This window comes from Branchiostoma lanceolatum, chromosome 8 (assembly GCF_035083965.1).
Source record: "Branchiostoma lanceolatum isolate klBraLanc5 chromosome 8, klBraLanc5.hap2, whole genome shotgun sequence".
Lineage (NCBI taxonomy): Eukaryota > Metazoa > Chordata > Leptocardii > Amphioxiformes > Branchiostomatidae > Branchiostoma > Branchiostoma lanceolatum.
In genome coordinates, this window is record NC_089729.1 from 5,982,684 (window position 1) to 5,997,484 (window position 14,801).

Here is a 14,801-nt window from a genome sequence, read left to right on the forward strand (position 1 = left end):
CCTTACTTGGGATCATAGAATGATGAAGAATAACGGACTTGTCTTTGGCAGACGCCCGTGTAGTCTTCCATTGGGCCGCCTTTACCCGGGCCAGATTCGATAAAACAGTAACCACGTTTGAGGCTCACATCGATGTGTTAGCCTGAAAATCATTACAACTAGCTTGTCCAATTTCACATATTAGCGCACCAGTAACGCTTACATGTAAGCCATGTCTCTGTCATGATTACTATGCCCCAGACGTAGTTGTACAATTCTCTAGGAAATACAAATGATTTCCCTTAACGTTTATTTATTCGACTTTTAGTGATGGATCTTTATTGCATTCCAAAAATAATCACACGCTTACACGACCATTTCCGCTTCTTTAGAGCCTGAACTTTTCTTCTATCAGCCGGAACATTGAGAACGATAATCTTTCAGTTACTTTTACAAGCAGACGTCGTGTATCCCAATACAAAACCATTCCCCCCAGTGAGCCTCCCCCCATTCTCCAGTGGATTCCTTATTCAACGTATTGAAAAGATGTAGATAAAATACCTCCTATAGCCGTGGCAAAGGCGGAAATCATTATTTTCAAAAATATATTTCTTAAAAACTGCAAAGGTATATCGGCTTAACACTTGATGCATGGATTTTGTAAAGCATCTGCGTGAACTTGATACTTGACTTTACATCTAGCATGCTAAGCGTTGCCTGTTTCTTTCCAATCCTGTTACAAACCAGTAATACTTGTCAAACGTTGTAATGCCAGACAGTTAAGTGACGCAAATGATGTACTTTGAATTGAGTTTCTCGGAGCTCGAGGAAAAGGATATCATTGGAAAAATAAAAATTGGACAGAATATTCCACTTTTGCTGCAGATAGATCAAACTAAATTATCTAAGATACGGGAGTGTTTTGAAGAGATGGTTCTTCCATGCAATACAGATGATTTCCCATCACAGGCTCTCTCACAACCGTCATTGATTAACTCTTATTGCATGCCATATGAACCACAAGCTTCCATTATTAACATTTACGCCCCTGTAACACCAATTACTAAGATGTGCCATCTACAACATTAAGCTAGATAACCCTTTCCGATCCACCAGTGACGTTGATTGGATGTGAACATCAGTCCTTTTAATTTGTATTCATCTCTTCTCTGGATAGAATTGCCTGCTAAGGGATCTGTTTCGTGGAGTCAAGGTAGTACTCTTAAGAGGAACTCGGGCTTGAATGGAAATGATACATCAATTCGAAGATCACTTTTCATCTGAAGGAGTTTTTAATGAGCCCTTTGTAGTGAGCAAGGGAGAAATACATCACTGTGATTTACAAAGACACATCTATGACATTCTGCGGGTACATGTGCGCAATGGGGTCCTTGGTGAACTCACAAAACCCTCTCTGCTATCAAAAGTGAATGTCCTTAACTGGGAGAAACAATTTGTATTCATAGACAGGTTTATCAGACCCCATACTGCTTTTCCAATTTAGGGATTACGAGTTCGTTATGAATTCATTGTTAACGTTGACTGCAGTACTATTTACATAATTCATAAAAAGACTGACACCATTTCTATAATTCTTATAACAACTAACAATCGACTCACAATACTACAAAAAGCGAGACAGGGCCTCCTGGCCCTGCCGGTGGATACATACTTGCAACTAAACCCTCGCCAATCTCGCCACAACCATCCAAACTCGTTTAAACCAATCCCCTTCCACAAGGACTGCTACAGATTCTCCTATTCTCCACGAACTGCCAGAGATTGGAACTCATTGCCATACTCAGTAAGATAGGAACTAGAGGTGGAAAAGTTCAGAGGGGAGGTCGCAGACCACCTGAGGAAACACAACTACCCCTGGACGTTTTCCCCAACTAAAGGGGAGTTGTCCAGTACAACAAGTACAAGAACAAGAGCATGCATTCTGCACTAAGAAAACTACTGACATTCGTGTCAGTGCACCTAGGTATCCTTAGGGGCCACAGGCATTAAGTTTACAATTACAATCTTCACAGCTCCCCTCTGTGCAATAAGGGTAATCTGTATACGTGTGTGTTTTACGGTTTTGCACACAGCTACCAATTCCGCCCACCTGTTGTTTGAGAGGGTGATGAAGCACCGTCACGGTACGAGCGCTAGACTGGAGGTGATAACTTCGGAAAGATACGTGATTAGTGGCATCGTGTGGCGCAATCGGTAGGGTGTTTCGCCCACAACCGAGAGATCCCGGGTTCGAAACCGCCGATATGCCCCGATGTTGTGCCCTTGGGAAAGGCTCTTTACACGACTTTCCTCACTTCACCCAGGTGTAAATGAGTACCTAGCTTCGGTTAGGATAGGACGTTAAATTGAGGTCCCGTGTTTGAGGAGAGCCACACCTCGAGCACGTTAAAGAACTCACCGCTCTTATCGAAAAGAGTAGGGGTCCTTCCCGGTGTGAGTGGTTCAAAACCTACAGTCCTATGGCCGCACACGGGTTTGCCCTTAGTAATAGCCTGCGGCTAGTTGGGCAACCCTTGCATGTACATGCTGAACCAATAGATAAATAAATAAAAGATACGTGAGAGATTATGCTTATGGTAGATAGAAGTTGTCACGACAGATACTCATTTCTGGTAGTTTGGGTTCCATTAATTAGACTTGAGCAGTTACTCTACAACACGATGATTTGTTACGATTGCTATTTGATTGTTGTATTTTAATGTACAACTAGTATTAAGCGAAGGAGATCCTAATTTTCCTCCCCATGCACGTTTAATTTCCTTTTATTGTTCTTGTATATTGACATGTGTATGTGCAAAATGAATAAATCAAATCAAATCTAACTAGAGTTCCACGAACACATTATCTTCGCCAAATAATCAAGGCTTATCATGGAGAGTGATTAATATTTACGTGCTTATCACCCCCTGCAAATTTGATCATGCATCATACCATTTGGAAGTTATGATTGGGCGAATGAGTCCAGTCTAGATAGGGTTTAAAATCATTTGGTGGTACAGGACTAGTATATGTGTAGAGTGTGCTGATATATGTTATAACTGGTCATGAAAAGTATGTTGATATTATATGGGCCACAAAGGTTCGATATTGCAGTGTTGAAAGTTGAAAGTGATGATGAAATAGTACAGTCAATACATATGACTAGAATAAATCTGTCGCGTTTTTAGGCGTTTTTAGTCAGGCTATCTATTTTGTCCCCATTTCGTTATGTCGCCAACCGTGTTGAAAAAAAAACAGCAGGACACACACCTCTTCTTGGAGAATAGTTTATTTATTTGACCTACATGTACGTTTATGCAAGGCCATTTGTTTACATGACCTGATACTGTCCCATGTCCCATTGAAATGCAGTGGGTTAACAAATTTTCCTTACTAATTATGCAAATTAGCTCCTGCTTTGCATAATTAGTCATTGATAATGTAAATCACCATCTGAGCTCTCTACATACCAAAACATCACGACGATCTGTCGACCCCTTCTCAAGTTATTCATGTCCGAATGTCGAAACAAAAACACCCACTGCAGTTCTTAACAAGCCGCTAGGGAGCCAAAATTTACAGAACTTACTTTCTGTGGCATGAACTATCTACCACACAAAAATCATGACCATAGCACTTTCAGAAAATATGCCCCTAAATTTTGAAGCTCCGCTGCAGTACCTTAGGTACCCGCTAGAAGGCCCATTATCAAACTTGACCTTCCTTTCTGTAAACCCTACCCATCCACTAAATATCATACGGATCCATCAACAGCTTCTCGAGTTATGCTGGCGACATACAAATACACATCCACACAAAGCCCGCTGCAGTACCGACGGAAAATACCAGGGGAACCATTTTTGAACTTGACCCCCGTTTCCACAACATCTACACACCTGCAAAAAATCATGAAGATCCATCAACGTTTCCGTCACTTTTTTTGCCTACATACAAACACAAAAAATGCAAAGTCCGCTGCAGTACTGTTGAAAAATGCAAGGTGAACCATTTTCGAACTTGACCTTCCTTTGCACAACCACTACACACCTACCAAAAATCCTAAAGATTCATTGAAGCTTTCTTGAGTTATGCTCCTGACATACATAGAGACCCACCTAACAGATTTTTCAACCGAAAACATAATCTTCTCCGAGTACAAGTACTCGGCGAAGATAATCAGACACATTTATATTCTCAATTTTGCAGAGAGATTACGTTTTACATGAGCTAAAAACAAATGTTTTAGATGGGTTAAAACAAATGTCATGACAGAGGCATGATGGGAATATTACTACAAGGTTACTCCAGTATGTCTTTCTCAATGCACATTGAACACGTGGCAAATTGCACAAATTTTCCGTAATTGTGTCGACAGTTTGACCTTTTTTTTGTGTCTAATGCATATATTTTTTCCGACATGATAGCCTGTATTAAAGATGAATCGTGCAAAAAAAGCTCAGTACACATGAAAGACGTGGTCGATTACCTTTAATGTTCAGGGCCTAGGGAACGGGCTGACCCGTTTAGTGCCTGATAGGTGTGATCTGGTCTTACATGTTAGAGCCTGTATCAAAGACATAATTATGAACATTTCCTGCGATGATTGTCGATCAACTACATCGAGTTACAAGGTAGCTCATAATTACAAGCTACACAGATTACAGACTACACGACCTAGTATGATGGACTGATGTCCTGCATAACACACTGCAAAAATAACATGAAAATCTGTTGCTCCTCTCTTCAGTTATTCTCCTTAGAAGATTTTGACAAATACGCCATTGCAGTTCCAGTGACACATACCAGGGGGCCCAAAATTAACCTTGACCTTTCTCCTCTCAACACCTACCCACATACCAAATATCATTACAATCCATCAAAACGTTATTCACTGATGCCGACTTTAAGCATCGGGAGACACACACATACACGCACGATAAACACACGCAGACACACTCAAAACAATATCCACATGAAAAAGTCTTTTTTCATGGAGATGATGAGGACTTCTGACACTGAATGACATTTTGGGGCGTCATGTGCCTGCAACCACACGGCCGTGCCATGAATTATTATACAGTTGCGGATCAAAGCCATAAATCAACACATGCACCAAATCTAATAAGGTCAAACGTGGTGTCGGCAACGAGTCAAGGGACTGAGCGAAAAGTGGTTGCCGAGGCCAGGTGGTTGCTTCAGATAAATTGGTTGTTGATCGGATGGTGGGTACATGTATATATGGTAATAGGAATTTTTACTCGTTGGTTTCAATTACTTCGCTCTATGGGACGGCAGCAATTAGAAAGGCCGGCTGGAAAGAGAGAATGGCAGAAAATGCGATTGCATATCAGGACTGCGGCTGGTAAAACACACCTAAACCAACAAGATGTTTACCAGGCTACCGCCTGTAAAAATCTTCAATCAAACATGGCTGCTGCTGGGCTGGATGTCACTGGGTTGGGGTTAATGCCCCCTTGTGAAAAAAAAAACAAAAAAAGTGGTTTCTGGTTAGGTAAGACAGTTGCTTAGCAGAGGGTCTTCACTATGTAAAATTGGACGGAACTGTTTCAATGCGGGTTGTGACTACAGATGGTTCCCCGGTCAGGTTTGACGGTTGTAACTGATCAGAGAACATCATTTGACATTTGAGGACCTAACATCCATCGAATGCGCGGTAGCCTTAATCCCTGATGCAGAGTGGTCACGGAATATACAACGTTACATTTAAATTCAAAGTTGAATGCTATCATTGCGGCCTAATGTTTCACCAGTGGGGAAGAAAAGCCTGAGTGATGAGTGAGTTAAGACTTCCTCTTAGTTTGCTTACATTTTCTCTGGCTGGGTCGGGACAGAGGAAGCAATATACAAGTACATTTGTATATGTTTGTAGGAATGATGCTGTTTGCCAGGATGAGACAAACGTTGTGCCCATAGATAAAAAAATACGATTTTAGTGAAACACTTTTGATCTCCAAGATGGAATACCTGCAAAGTCGCTACATCACTCTCCGGCCATGACAGGACGGATTCACAAACCTTCGGTGTAAGAAACTAGAATCCATCATGATTGCGAGAGGACACTTTGGGGATGTAGTTAACTCAGACGACGTGATGAGTCCAACATTTGGTGTTAGAAGTGACAGCAGCAATTTTCCAAAAACCTTTTCCAGCCTATTCATTCCCCTTCAGATTTAGCGAAGTGTGTTATTGTCCTTATTCCCAGCCATCGGTCTTGCCTCTGCTCTTAGGTCCGCGTGAATGTGACGATTAATTCCCGCCAAAATGAGGCCGTTTGGCAACTTTTCAGGTTGATCTCGTTTAACTACAGACGCCCGATGGCTGAAACTGCCCCTTAGATCGCAAGTTCGTGCGTCATTGATGAACTTTCAACACCCTTGCTTAACACAAGGTACCCTATTGTACAATAATGGCCAATTGGAAGTATGTTTATAGCTTCTTCTTTAAAATTTACATTCACCCAAACCAGGCAACAGCACGCGTTTCTACATGCCACAGGAAATAACAGTTCTTTCCGCTGAGATGTCAGTTTTTCAATTTTAATGGCCTCCATTGTAGCATCATGTGGCGCGATCTGTAAGGCATTTCGCCCAGAACCGAGAGGTCCCGAGTTCGAAACCACCGATATGCCTCGATGTTGTGCCCTCGGGAATGACACTTTACACGACCTTCCTCCAATCCCAATCAGACCGCTTTCTCGGCTGAATTATTCAGACGTACGTCACGTTTCGCCTGAAATATCGAGCCGTTGTTCAAGTTGGTCTTTCGGGTAAGACTCACAGAATATAAACTCTTCACTTGAGGAGAGGCCGTCCTTACTTGACATTAAAGAAACTTCATGGTCGAGTCGGAAACCTGTTTGTTTGAATGGAAAAGACTTGACTGAAATGATGTATGACAGAGAATACTTGGAAGCTAAACTACGTGTGCGCTCCAACTTGTTAAGAGTATGAAACATGTATGTATGTAACGTTATGTATGCATGTATGTATGTTTGTATGTATGTATGTATGTATGTATGTTGATCAGAGGTTGCACCAACCTTAAACTTGGTTACAGTGTAACCAAGTTTTAAGGTTGATCTATGCTGGTGGGTATCTGTAAGTGGTTATAGGCCGTCACTCTCGTCAAACTTCTTTTCGCCAGGAAACCACGGCACGGTGCTGAATTGTTCTCCATTTTGGGTGCACTGGATTTAAACCGCGCCATTTAGTAGAAAGATGGTCGATAATATTTACCAGAGCACTGGCTATGTGCAACTGTGTAGCATAGCATTTAACGTTACTTGCCAACTTCGTGTAGTAACGCTCAATATCCGTCATTTTGGTTGCTGCATTACTGTATGTAGTCGACACGAAAATTGTGTTTAAAGTATACTCTGTACAACAACGTCATACAATTTCACCCGCCCCGAGTGCTCTGGTACACATTTTTGGCCAACTTTCTACCAAACGGCGTTGTCCAACCGTTGCTGTCCACCAGTGAAACATCTGCTTGGAGGTTCCCTTATCAAATATTGACCCGCACTTCTTACCTGCCTCACCAACTACAACTCCCTGTGCCCTGAGTCCATCAGCCAGCTAAGTGTAGCACACCTGAAGGAACATTCTGACTGAATCTCAATCTTACTCTACTATCTTATATCTGATTACAATTGGCAAGCGTCCCAGCTCACCTTAACGTACATTTCGCCCAAGGCTTAAAGGATTGTAGCCGCCAAATAGCCTGATAGTTGAGGTTCTGCGATGAGACTTTGTGCTTTCTAGTTTATTCCCTGGGCATACATTCTCACGCCGCGGTTTGGTCATCTAGAACAACGGCTGAAGACGTAAAATGCAAAGCGTATCTTTTCTGCCTAATACCAGGGTCACAATTCTAAAGCGAGGAATTAAAAATAAAAGCATATATCAAAAACATACACCAATTATGCTCACGACTGTGTTTTGTTGTTGTTGTTGTGTTTCTTGTCTTTTCTATCATACTTTTCGATCCCGCAAACTACCCGGCCGGGCCCCGCTTTGGAAAAGCGTCTTGACGACAAACAGAAAGCATAGTCATAGACGTCTGCCAGGCTTGCCTATCTGACGAGATGGCCTCTAATAGCCTCATCTTATCTCAGGTTTGGATCTCTGATCGAAAGAATTATATTCATGGCCGTGTATGTACGACACTGCCGGGCAGGATTCGTTCTAGACTTGATACAGATCATGGAGATCGAATGGCAGTACAGATTGCCAGGCGCGTATCTCAATCAATATACTGTAATCCTCGGCAGATTAGAAGCCTTCGAATTGTTAAAGCCTAACTTCAAGACAGTTGAATCGTCGTGATATGAATCAATTGTCCTGAAGGTAGGCATACCTCCAAACAATGCGAAGGCTTCTTATATGCCAAGGATTAGATGTATGGAAAGAGTTGTTGGTAGGCTTAAAACTCTAACACCTCAAGAGATATGAGCGCACTTTGCGGAACATCCTGACTATGTTCATGAAAGCTTTTTCCGACAATTTTCTCTGCTTTGAATCCTATCTGCTCTATAAAAGGATCCCCTTGTCCGTAAGGACCCGTAATGGTACTATCATCTATCTTTGGTACCGATACCTAACAGGTAAACACACCATTACTGTGTCCATAGAGGACCGGCCATTCATGGACATTACACTACAGGATATACATAATAGACACGATGTTCCTTAGAGAAATGTAGTCTTCGCATCAGGACTACATGCTTCTCCCGTCATCAGGTAAGCAGCATCGATCAGACACAGTATAGACTTATAGTGTTTGAGATACGCACCTGATATCTACGAAAGAGCTTCCGAATCTGAGCAGTAGTTATAGATACATGTAGTTGCAGAACTTCTGCTGCAACCAAACGGCTGATATCTACGAAAGCGCTTCCGAATCTGAGCAGTAGTTATACATACATGTAGTTGCAGAACTCCTGCTGCAACCAAACGGCTGGTGGAATCTACATGGTCGCTACACCATTTATGCCATTCGAGAGCGGTTTGGATTGCTTAAAAATATCAGCTAGTCTTATGAACAGAGCGGTTTGGATGGCTTAAAATATCAGCTAGTCTTATGAACAGAGCAGTTTGGATGACTTAAAAACATCAGCTAGTCTTACGAACACTTTTCAGTACAGGATATGATTGTCGTATCTGCAGACGCATACGTCTTCATTATACGCTGAGATATTATGCTTGTTATGGAGAAATACCTTGTCGTTACCGAGTCAGTGTCACTGACCTCCCCGCTTTCTGCCAAACTGTACGTTCGATTAGCGTGTGTTAAAAGCCATTATTGCCAAGGGTGAACACACTTAGCTTAGTCACCCTATGGGAATTCATTCCTACGGCTGGTACTAAAAGGTTGATCCCATGCGTACCATGTATGCAGATACCTCGGAGAAGCAGTTCTGCTATTGTGTTTGAAAGATTTCCCCTGAGAACCTTACCCATTTGCGTTGAAGTCACGACGTCTCGAGAACAGTTAGACTGCTGTAGAAGGACCATAAGAGTGAGCCGGCAAAACATGTTCAAAGGTGCAGAATTCCTGCTGGAAGGACGAATGACGCAGTTAGCTCTTTGGACGTTTGCAGTTAAATGTCAACATATTCCACTTATACCTCTCTAATGTTACATTTGTGGAAGTTTCTGTCCGTAGGAACCCTTTTCGCCAGCAAGATTAACAACTGAACCGCTGCGGTAATAAGGGAAATGTTGTTTTGCATTCATGCTACCAAATGACCCCCTTGACAGATTCATACTCTCAAGAGCAGTATCTATTATCTTCTCCATGGTTTGCCAATAATAGTACGTACAAAGTTGTGGAACTAGATACAAATGAATTTGACCAACATATTTAGTCAAATGTCGTGAAGAGAGCTGCATCTTCCCCTGATCATGACTAACAGAGAAATATGCTGCTCGAATTCTGGACACGTGAGTTACAGGATAAATAGCATGAGTTCAAGTATGGCAGCTTCAATAGTTGTCAGTGTGCCCCAAAAGCCTTCTGCTTGTCTGTTTCCGTATGTTATGATCCTGAATGTCAATCAGGTACACCTTGAATGTAAATGATTTCATATAACGGGGAACTCTACTGACACAGCTTTCACCTCCAAAAGACTACATTACATTTCTACTAGTCGCAAAACCCGTTTACTATCAAAAACATTTGACCTTTCAGTAGCCACTGTCTCCAAAGAAGAAGAAGTCAACACTACCAGTACAGTAATGTACGTAGAAACATCATATAGATCTATAGACCAGACATTTACTACCTTTTTTCGTTGTCGTTATTTGTATGTTACCTTGAGGCCATGAGTTTGCTACTAAAATTGAACTTAATTTGATTAGTATTCCGCAGAGGCGAAATGCAGCCATTGGCCCATTCCTGCCTGCGTAACGATAGCAACGTTGCACAGAAAAAAAATCAGCGACAAGAGACCGAAGGTCACTGAGCAGGGCATAACTTGTATGAAGGGCTTTAGGCCATAATAAGTTAGAAAAGATGTGAATAAGAAAACACCCTAAAGTTGATGTCCATGAGATACGTGTCTGATAGTTAATTACTTGTTCCATGCCCTGGAACTTAAAGCTCGTCGAAGAAATTGGCAAAGGGTGTAATAGCTTGACCTTGTGAATGTGAAGGAAGAATCCAGAAGGCTTCTCCTCTGAGAGATTCACCTTCCCTTGAAACTTTGGCGCCCTCGTCGCCCTGGAGGATTCTCGAATCAGCCAACCGAGACGGGAAATCACTGAAGTACGACTTAAAGGAGTACCTTTTGATGAAAACTGCTATAGCTAGAGGCATACGTTTCAGCCTGCCTTAGAGAAGGTGGTGGAATGATAACTGGTATTACTTCTGTCGTTTTGATATTATTCCTCAATGCCCCAAGGAATTCTTGGATCGCGTCCAAGGCATGGTTCAAAGATCCGGAAGGCAGGATTGATGGGTTCGTGGCAGTATACTTTGCTTTGAGCGAAGCGTGAATAGCAAAATATCCATTTCAACCTGGGCGTTAAGGTCAAAATCCAGTCGCCGCTTCTTAAATCACGATCATGGATTACGGCAGACATATCACAGAACAGGATACGATAAATTTACTGACTGGATAAACTCTAGCTCTACGCAGTATTATAATGATTACAAATGTACGCCTTACTTGAATGAGCGCCCTTTCTACCCGTAGGGACGATTATATACTGCAAAACTTTCGCATTAAACTTGCTGAGGACGTGCAGCACTTATTCTAAGGTTTATTTCATAACGTTGCTCCAAGGTGGTCTTCAGAATGGATTAACTTTCAGCAACCGCTTGTGGAGTCAACGCTGCTATCAAAGTGATCCAAAGGAATATACAACACCTTTTCACAATTCTAATTCACGTCATTGCTCTATCTCACTCGCCCTGCTTTTCGTAAGTTCAGCCTTCCTTGCGATGAGCGCTGACGCTTTCCTCTATTGAAAATGTACCAAACTGTTGAATACAAAGCAGCTCGACTTGACCCTACACCTTTTGCAATAACGCGTGAATTACTAAAAGTGTAATTATCTAACACAGATTTCTTGAATTCTACTCAGGTTTCACGTTTGAAAATAGACATCCTTGAGAAAAACACAAGATGGAGGTTGAAGAGGATGAGTTTAACTCTTCGACGAACGCATCGCAGATATGGAACAACAACGTGGGGCACCTGAACACGATCAGGATTACCATGTCCGTGGTCCTCTACTCTATCTGCGTGGTTGGTCTTCTTGGAAACACTTTGGTAAGTTTTCTTCATATTTCTACCCCATTCTATTTATATATCAAATTGACTGATTGTCTGTTTCTCTGCATTTACAAAGATGTGTAATCCTGTTCAAAACTAAGATGGAGTACGTACAAATGTTGGTGCTACTAGCTTTGATTTGATCTATCATTACATGTAGAATCATTACAAGCAATAGTAATAATTGCCTGATACATCATGTTCCCATCTTCAGGTCATGTATGTCTTGGTACGCTACTCCAAACTCCGCAACACGGCAGACGTCTTCATCTTCAACATGGCGCTGGCGGACGAGGTCTTCCTCCTCGGCGTGCCCTTCTTTGCGCACCAGTTCGTCGCCGACGAGTGGCCGTTCGGCGCCATCATGTGCAAAATCATCTACGCCCTCGACGCCAACAACCAGTTCGCCAGCGTCTACATCCTGGCCTGTATGAGCATCGACCGTTACCTCGCCATCGGGCACCCCATCCGCTCGCTGGGCATCCGCACCAGAAAAGTTGCCGCCATCACGAATTTCGGCATCTGGATGGCGTCCCTGGTCTCAATCGCGCCTGTCTGGATCTTTTCTAAACTGGAGACCTACCCAGACGGCAGCCAGATTTGCGTTATGCAGTTCCCGAAGGTGAAATGGCCATCGTGTTTACACCGCCATTTAAGCCCCTGTCACACATGTGCGTATATACAAGCCCGCATGAGTCGCGTATTAACATGATTTTGGTTTAGGTTAAGTTTGAAGCCGAAGAAGTAATTTCTTAAGCTCGATCACTAGACTGCACAACGGAGGGTCAAAGCAGAAAACAACTTTTTTCCCCGCAAACCTTACTTGAACCCAAAAAAATGTTAATGCGCAATCCACACGCACTTGAATATACGCACAAGTGTGACAGGGCCTTATAACGCAGAAGTTGCGTTTTAACATGTTTTCGGCTTAGGTTAAGTTTGCAGCCGAAGACGTCATTTCTTTGGTTCGATAAGCAGGCTGCACAACGGTAGGTCAAAGTGAAAAACAACATCTTCCCCTCAAACCTTACTTAAACCAAAGAAATGTTGATGCGCAACTCATACGCACTTGAATATACGCACAAGTGTGACAGGGCCCTTTCACTATAGGACGGCGACCTCGTTGCGACCGCGCTCCGACCTACAATTTGACAGATAGCTCAACGAATTCCATAGATAAGAATCACATTTGTTTACGCTTTGTAAGTTTAGTTTCATTTCCTTTCATACTTTTATATTTTGTATGATATTTCGACTATCAAATCAAGGTTTACGCAAATTTAGTCGCAGCAGGTCGCAGCGCGATCGCCGTCTAGTGGAAGGTGGCCTTACAGACTAAACGTATGAATCTAGACTAACATTCCCGTAACGTAGGTTGCATGAGTATGAAAGACTAATGTAACGAATACACGTACGACTCAACCTTGATCGGTTGCTGCATCGTAATGACCAATTTGTATTGACAGATGTGCCTACTGTTCGCGGGGGTCACGAAGCAGACTCCAAATGTCATCCGGAGAAGACTTTCCGATGTCCATTAAGATTAGTGTTTGCTCTTTGCAAACCAGACACACTTATCAGACACAACATGAACGTTAAAAAAACAACTTCTTACCAACCTTCAAGAAAGGAATTCAATGGGAAAGATTCTCGGTTCAGACAAAATAGGTTAACACTCATTGTTTGATACTTGTTTCAGGATTCTAAAGACCTGTACTGGTTCACGGTGTATCACTTCACCCTGGCGTTTGTCCTGCCCCTGACTGTCATCACCGTCTGCTACCTGATGGTTCTCCACAAGCTCGCCACTGTTGTTGTGCCATCCGAATCCAACGCTGAGAAACGCACCAAGAAGGTATGTGGAAGTTAAAACAAACCAAAAAACAAACCAAGAAACAAACAAACAAACAAACACACAAATAACATATTCTACTTTACAGAGTAATATGGGAGGTTTACTCTAGATAAAAAGTAACGTGATACCTTTAACCACCGCTTTATCAACGGTACGGCATTGTTTCTATTATTGTCCTAGTAGTTACTGGTTGGTGTTGGTTGTTTTCCGTTGGCACAGGTTGCCAAGATGGTCCTCTTGGTTGTTGTGATGTTTGTGGTCTGCTGGCTGCCTTTCTACGTCGTCGCGCTCATCAACATCAACATGGGCCGTCCGACCTACGCCTTCCTGGTGGCTTACTTCTTCAGCATCGGTCTGGGCTACGCCAACAGCTGCGTCAACCCCATCATCTACGTCCTGTTCAGCTCCAAGTTCCGCAAGCGCACCATGGAGGCGCTGTCGTGCCGGGGAAGCTGCTGCGGCACCCAGGTCCACCCCATCGATGACGTCAATGCGGTCGCGGCTGGCGCCAACGGGCCCGGCATCAACGACAACAACTACAACAGGACGGGGTTACGCACCGGGCGGACCCCGATCTCACAACCCGCACAGGAGATGAAGAACCTTCCTGGACAGATGTAGAAGCCTCAACAATTGGTCAATCAGTTTGAGCGGCAACCGCTTGTACTTGACCATGAGCATTTTAGTACCGAGGGAATATTCTGCCGTAAATCTTTGATGTGAATGGCCTTATGGCTATAACAGTCTGTCTGCAGGAACGTGTGTGTGTGTGTGCATGTGTGTGTACGTGTGTGTGTGTGTGTGCCGCTATGATGTGTGTATGGGTGTCCGCCTCAGTATGTATGTGTATGTAATGTGGGTGCTTGTGTGGGTGCGTGCGTGCGCGAGCGTGCCTGCGTGCGTGTATGTGTATGTTCGATTCTCTCTCTCTCTCTCTCTCTCTCTCTCTCTCTCTCTCTCTCTCTCTCTCTCTCCGTCTCTCAGTCTATGTGGGCGCGCGCGCGTGTGAACGTATATTTAGTGATGGAGGTGTTTGTGCGCGATCGCTCGTGTGTGCGTACGTTCGTTTGTGGTCGCGTACCTATCACCTCATGCTTCAGACGATGTTAAGAAATATGATATAGGGACAACTTGTCTAGTATCGGAAACATCCTCTATCCAATTCGA

General features: G+C 43.1%; 1 protein-coding gene across 2 annotated transcripts in view; it reads left to right on the forward strand.

The window, feature by feature from the left end:
- Positions 1–14,407, forward strand: part of LOC136439620 (melanin-concentrating hormone receptor 1-like) — a 30,896-nt gene extending 16,489 nt beyond the window's left edge. For both annotated transcript variants that reach the window (XM_066435071.1, XM_066435070.1), the window contains exons 2-5: positions 11,589–11,776; positions 11,994–12,401; positions 13,479–13,634; positions 13,854–14,407. In XM_066435071.1, the coding sequence (XP_066291168.1) occupies positions 11,630–11,776; positions 11,994–12,401; positions 13,479–13,634; positions 13,854–14,255 (1,113 nt within the window). In that variant the 5' untranslated portion in view covers positions 11,589–11,629 and the 3' untranslated portion in view covers positions 14,256–14,407. The remainder of the gene's footprint in view (positions 1–11,588; positions 11,777–11,993; positions 12,402–13,478; positions 13,635–13,853) is intronic.
- The last annotated feature ends 394 nt before the right edge of the window (positions 14,408–14,801 follow it).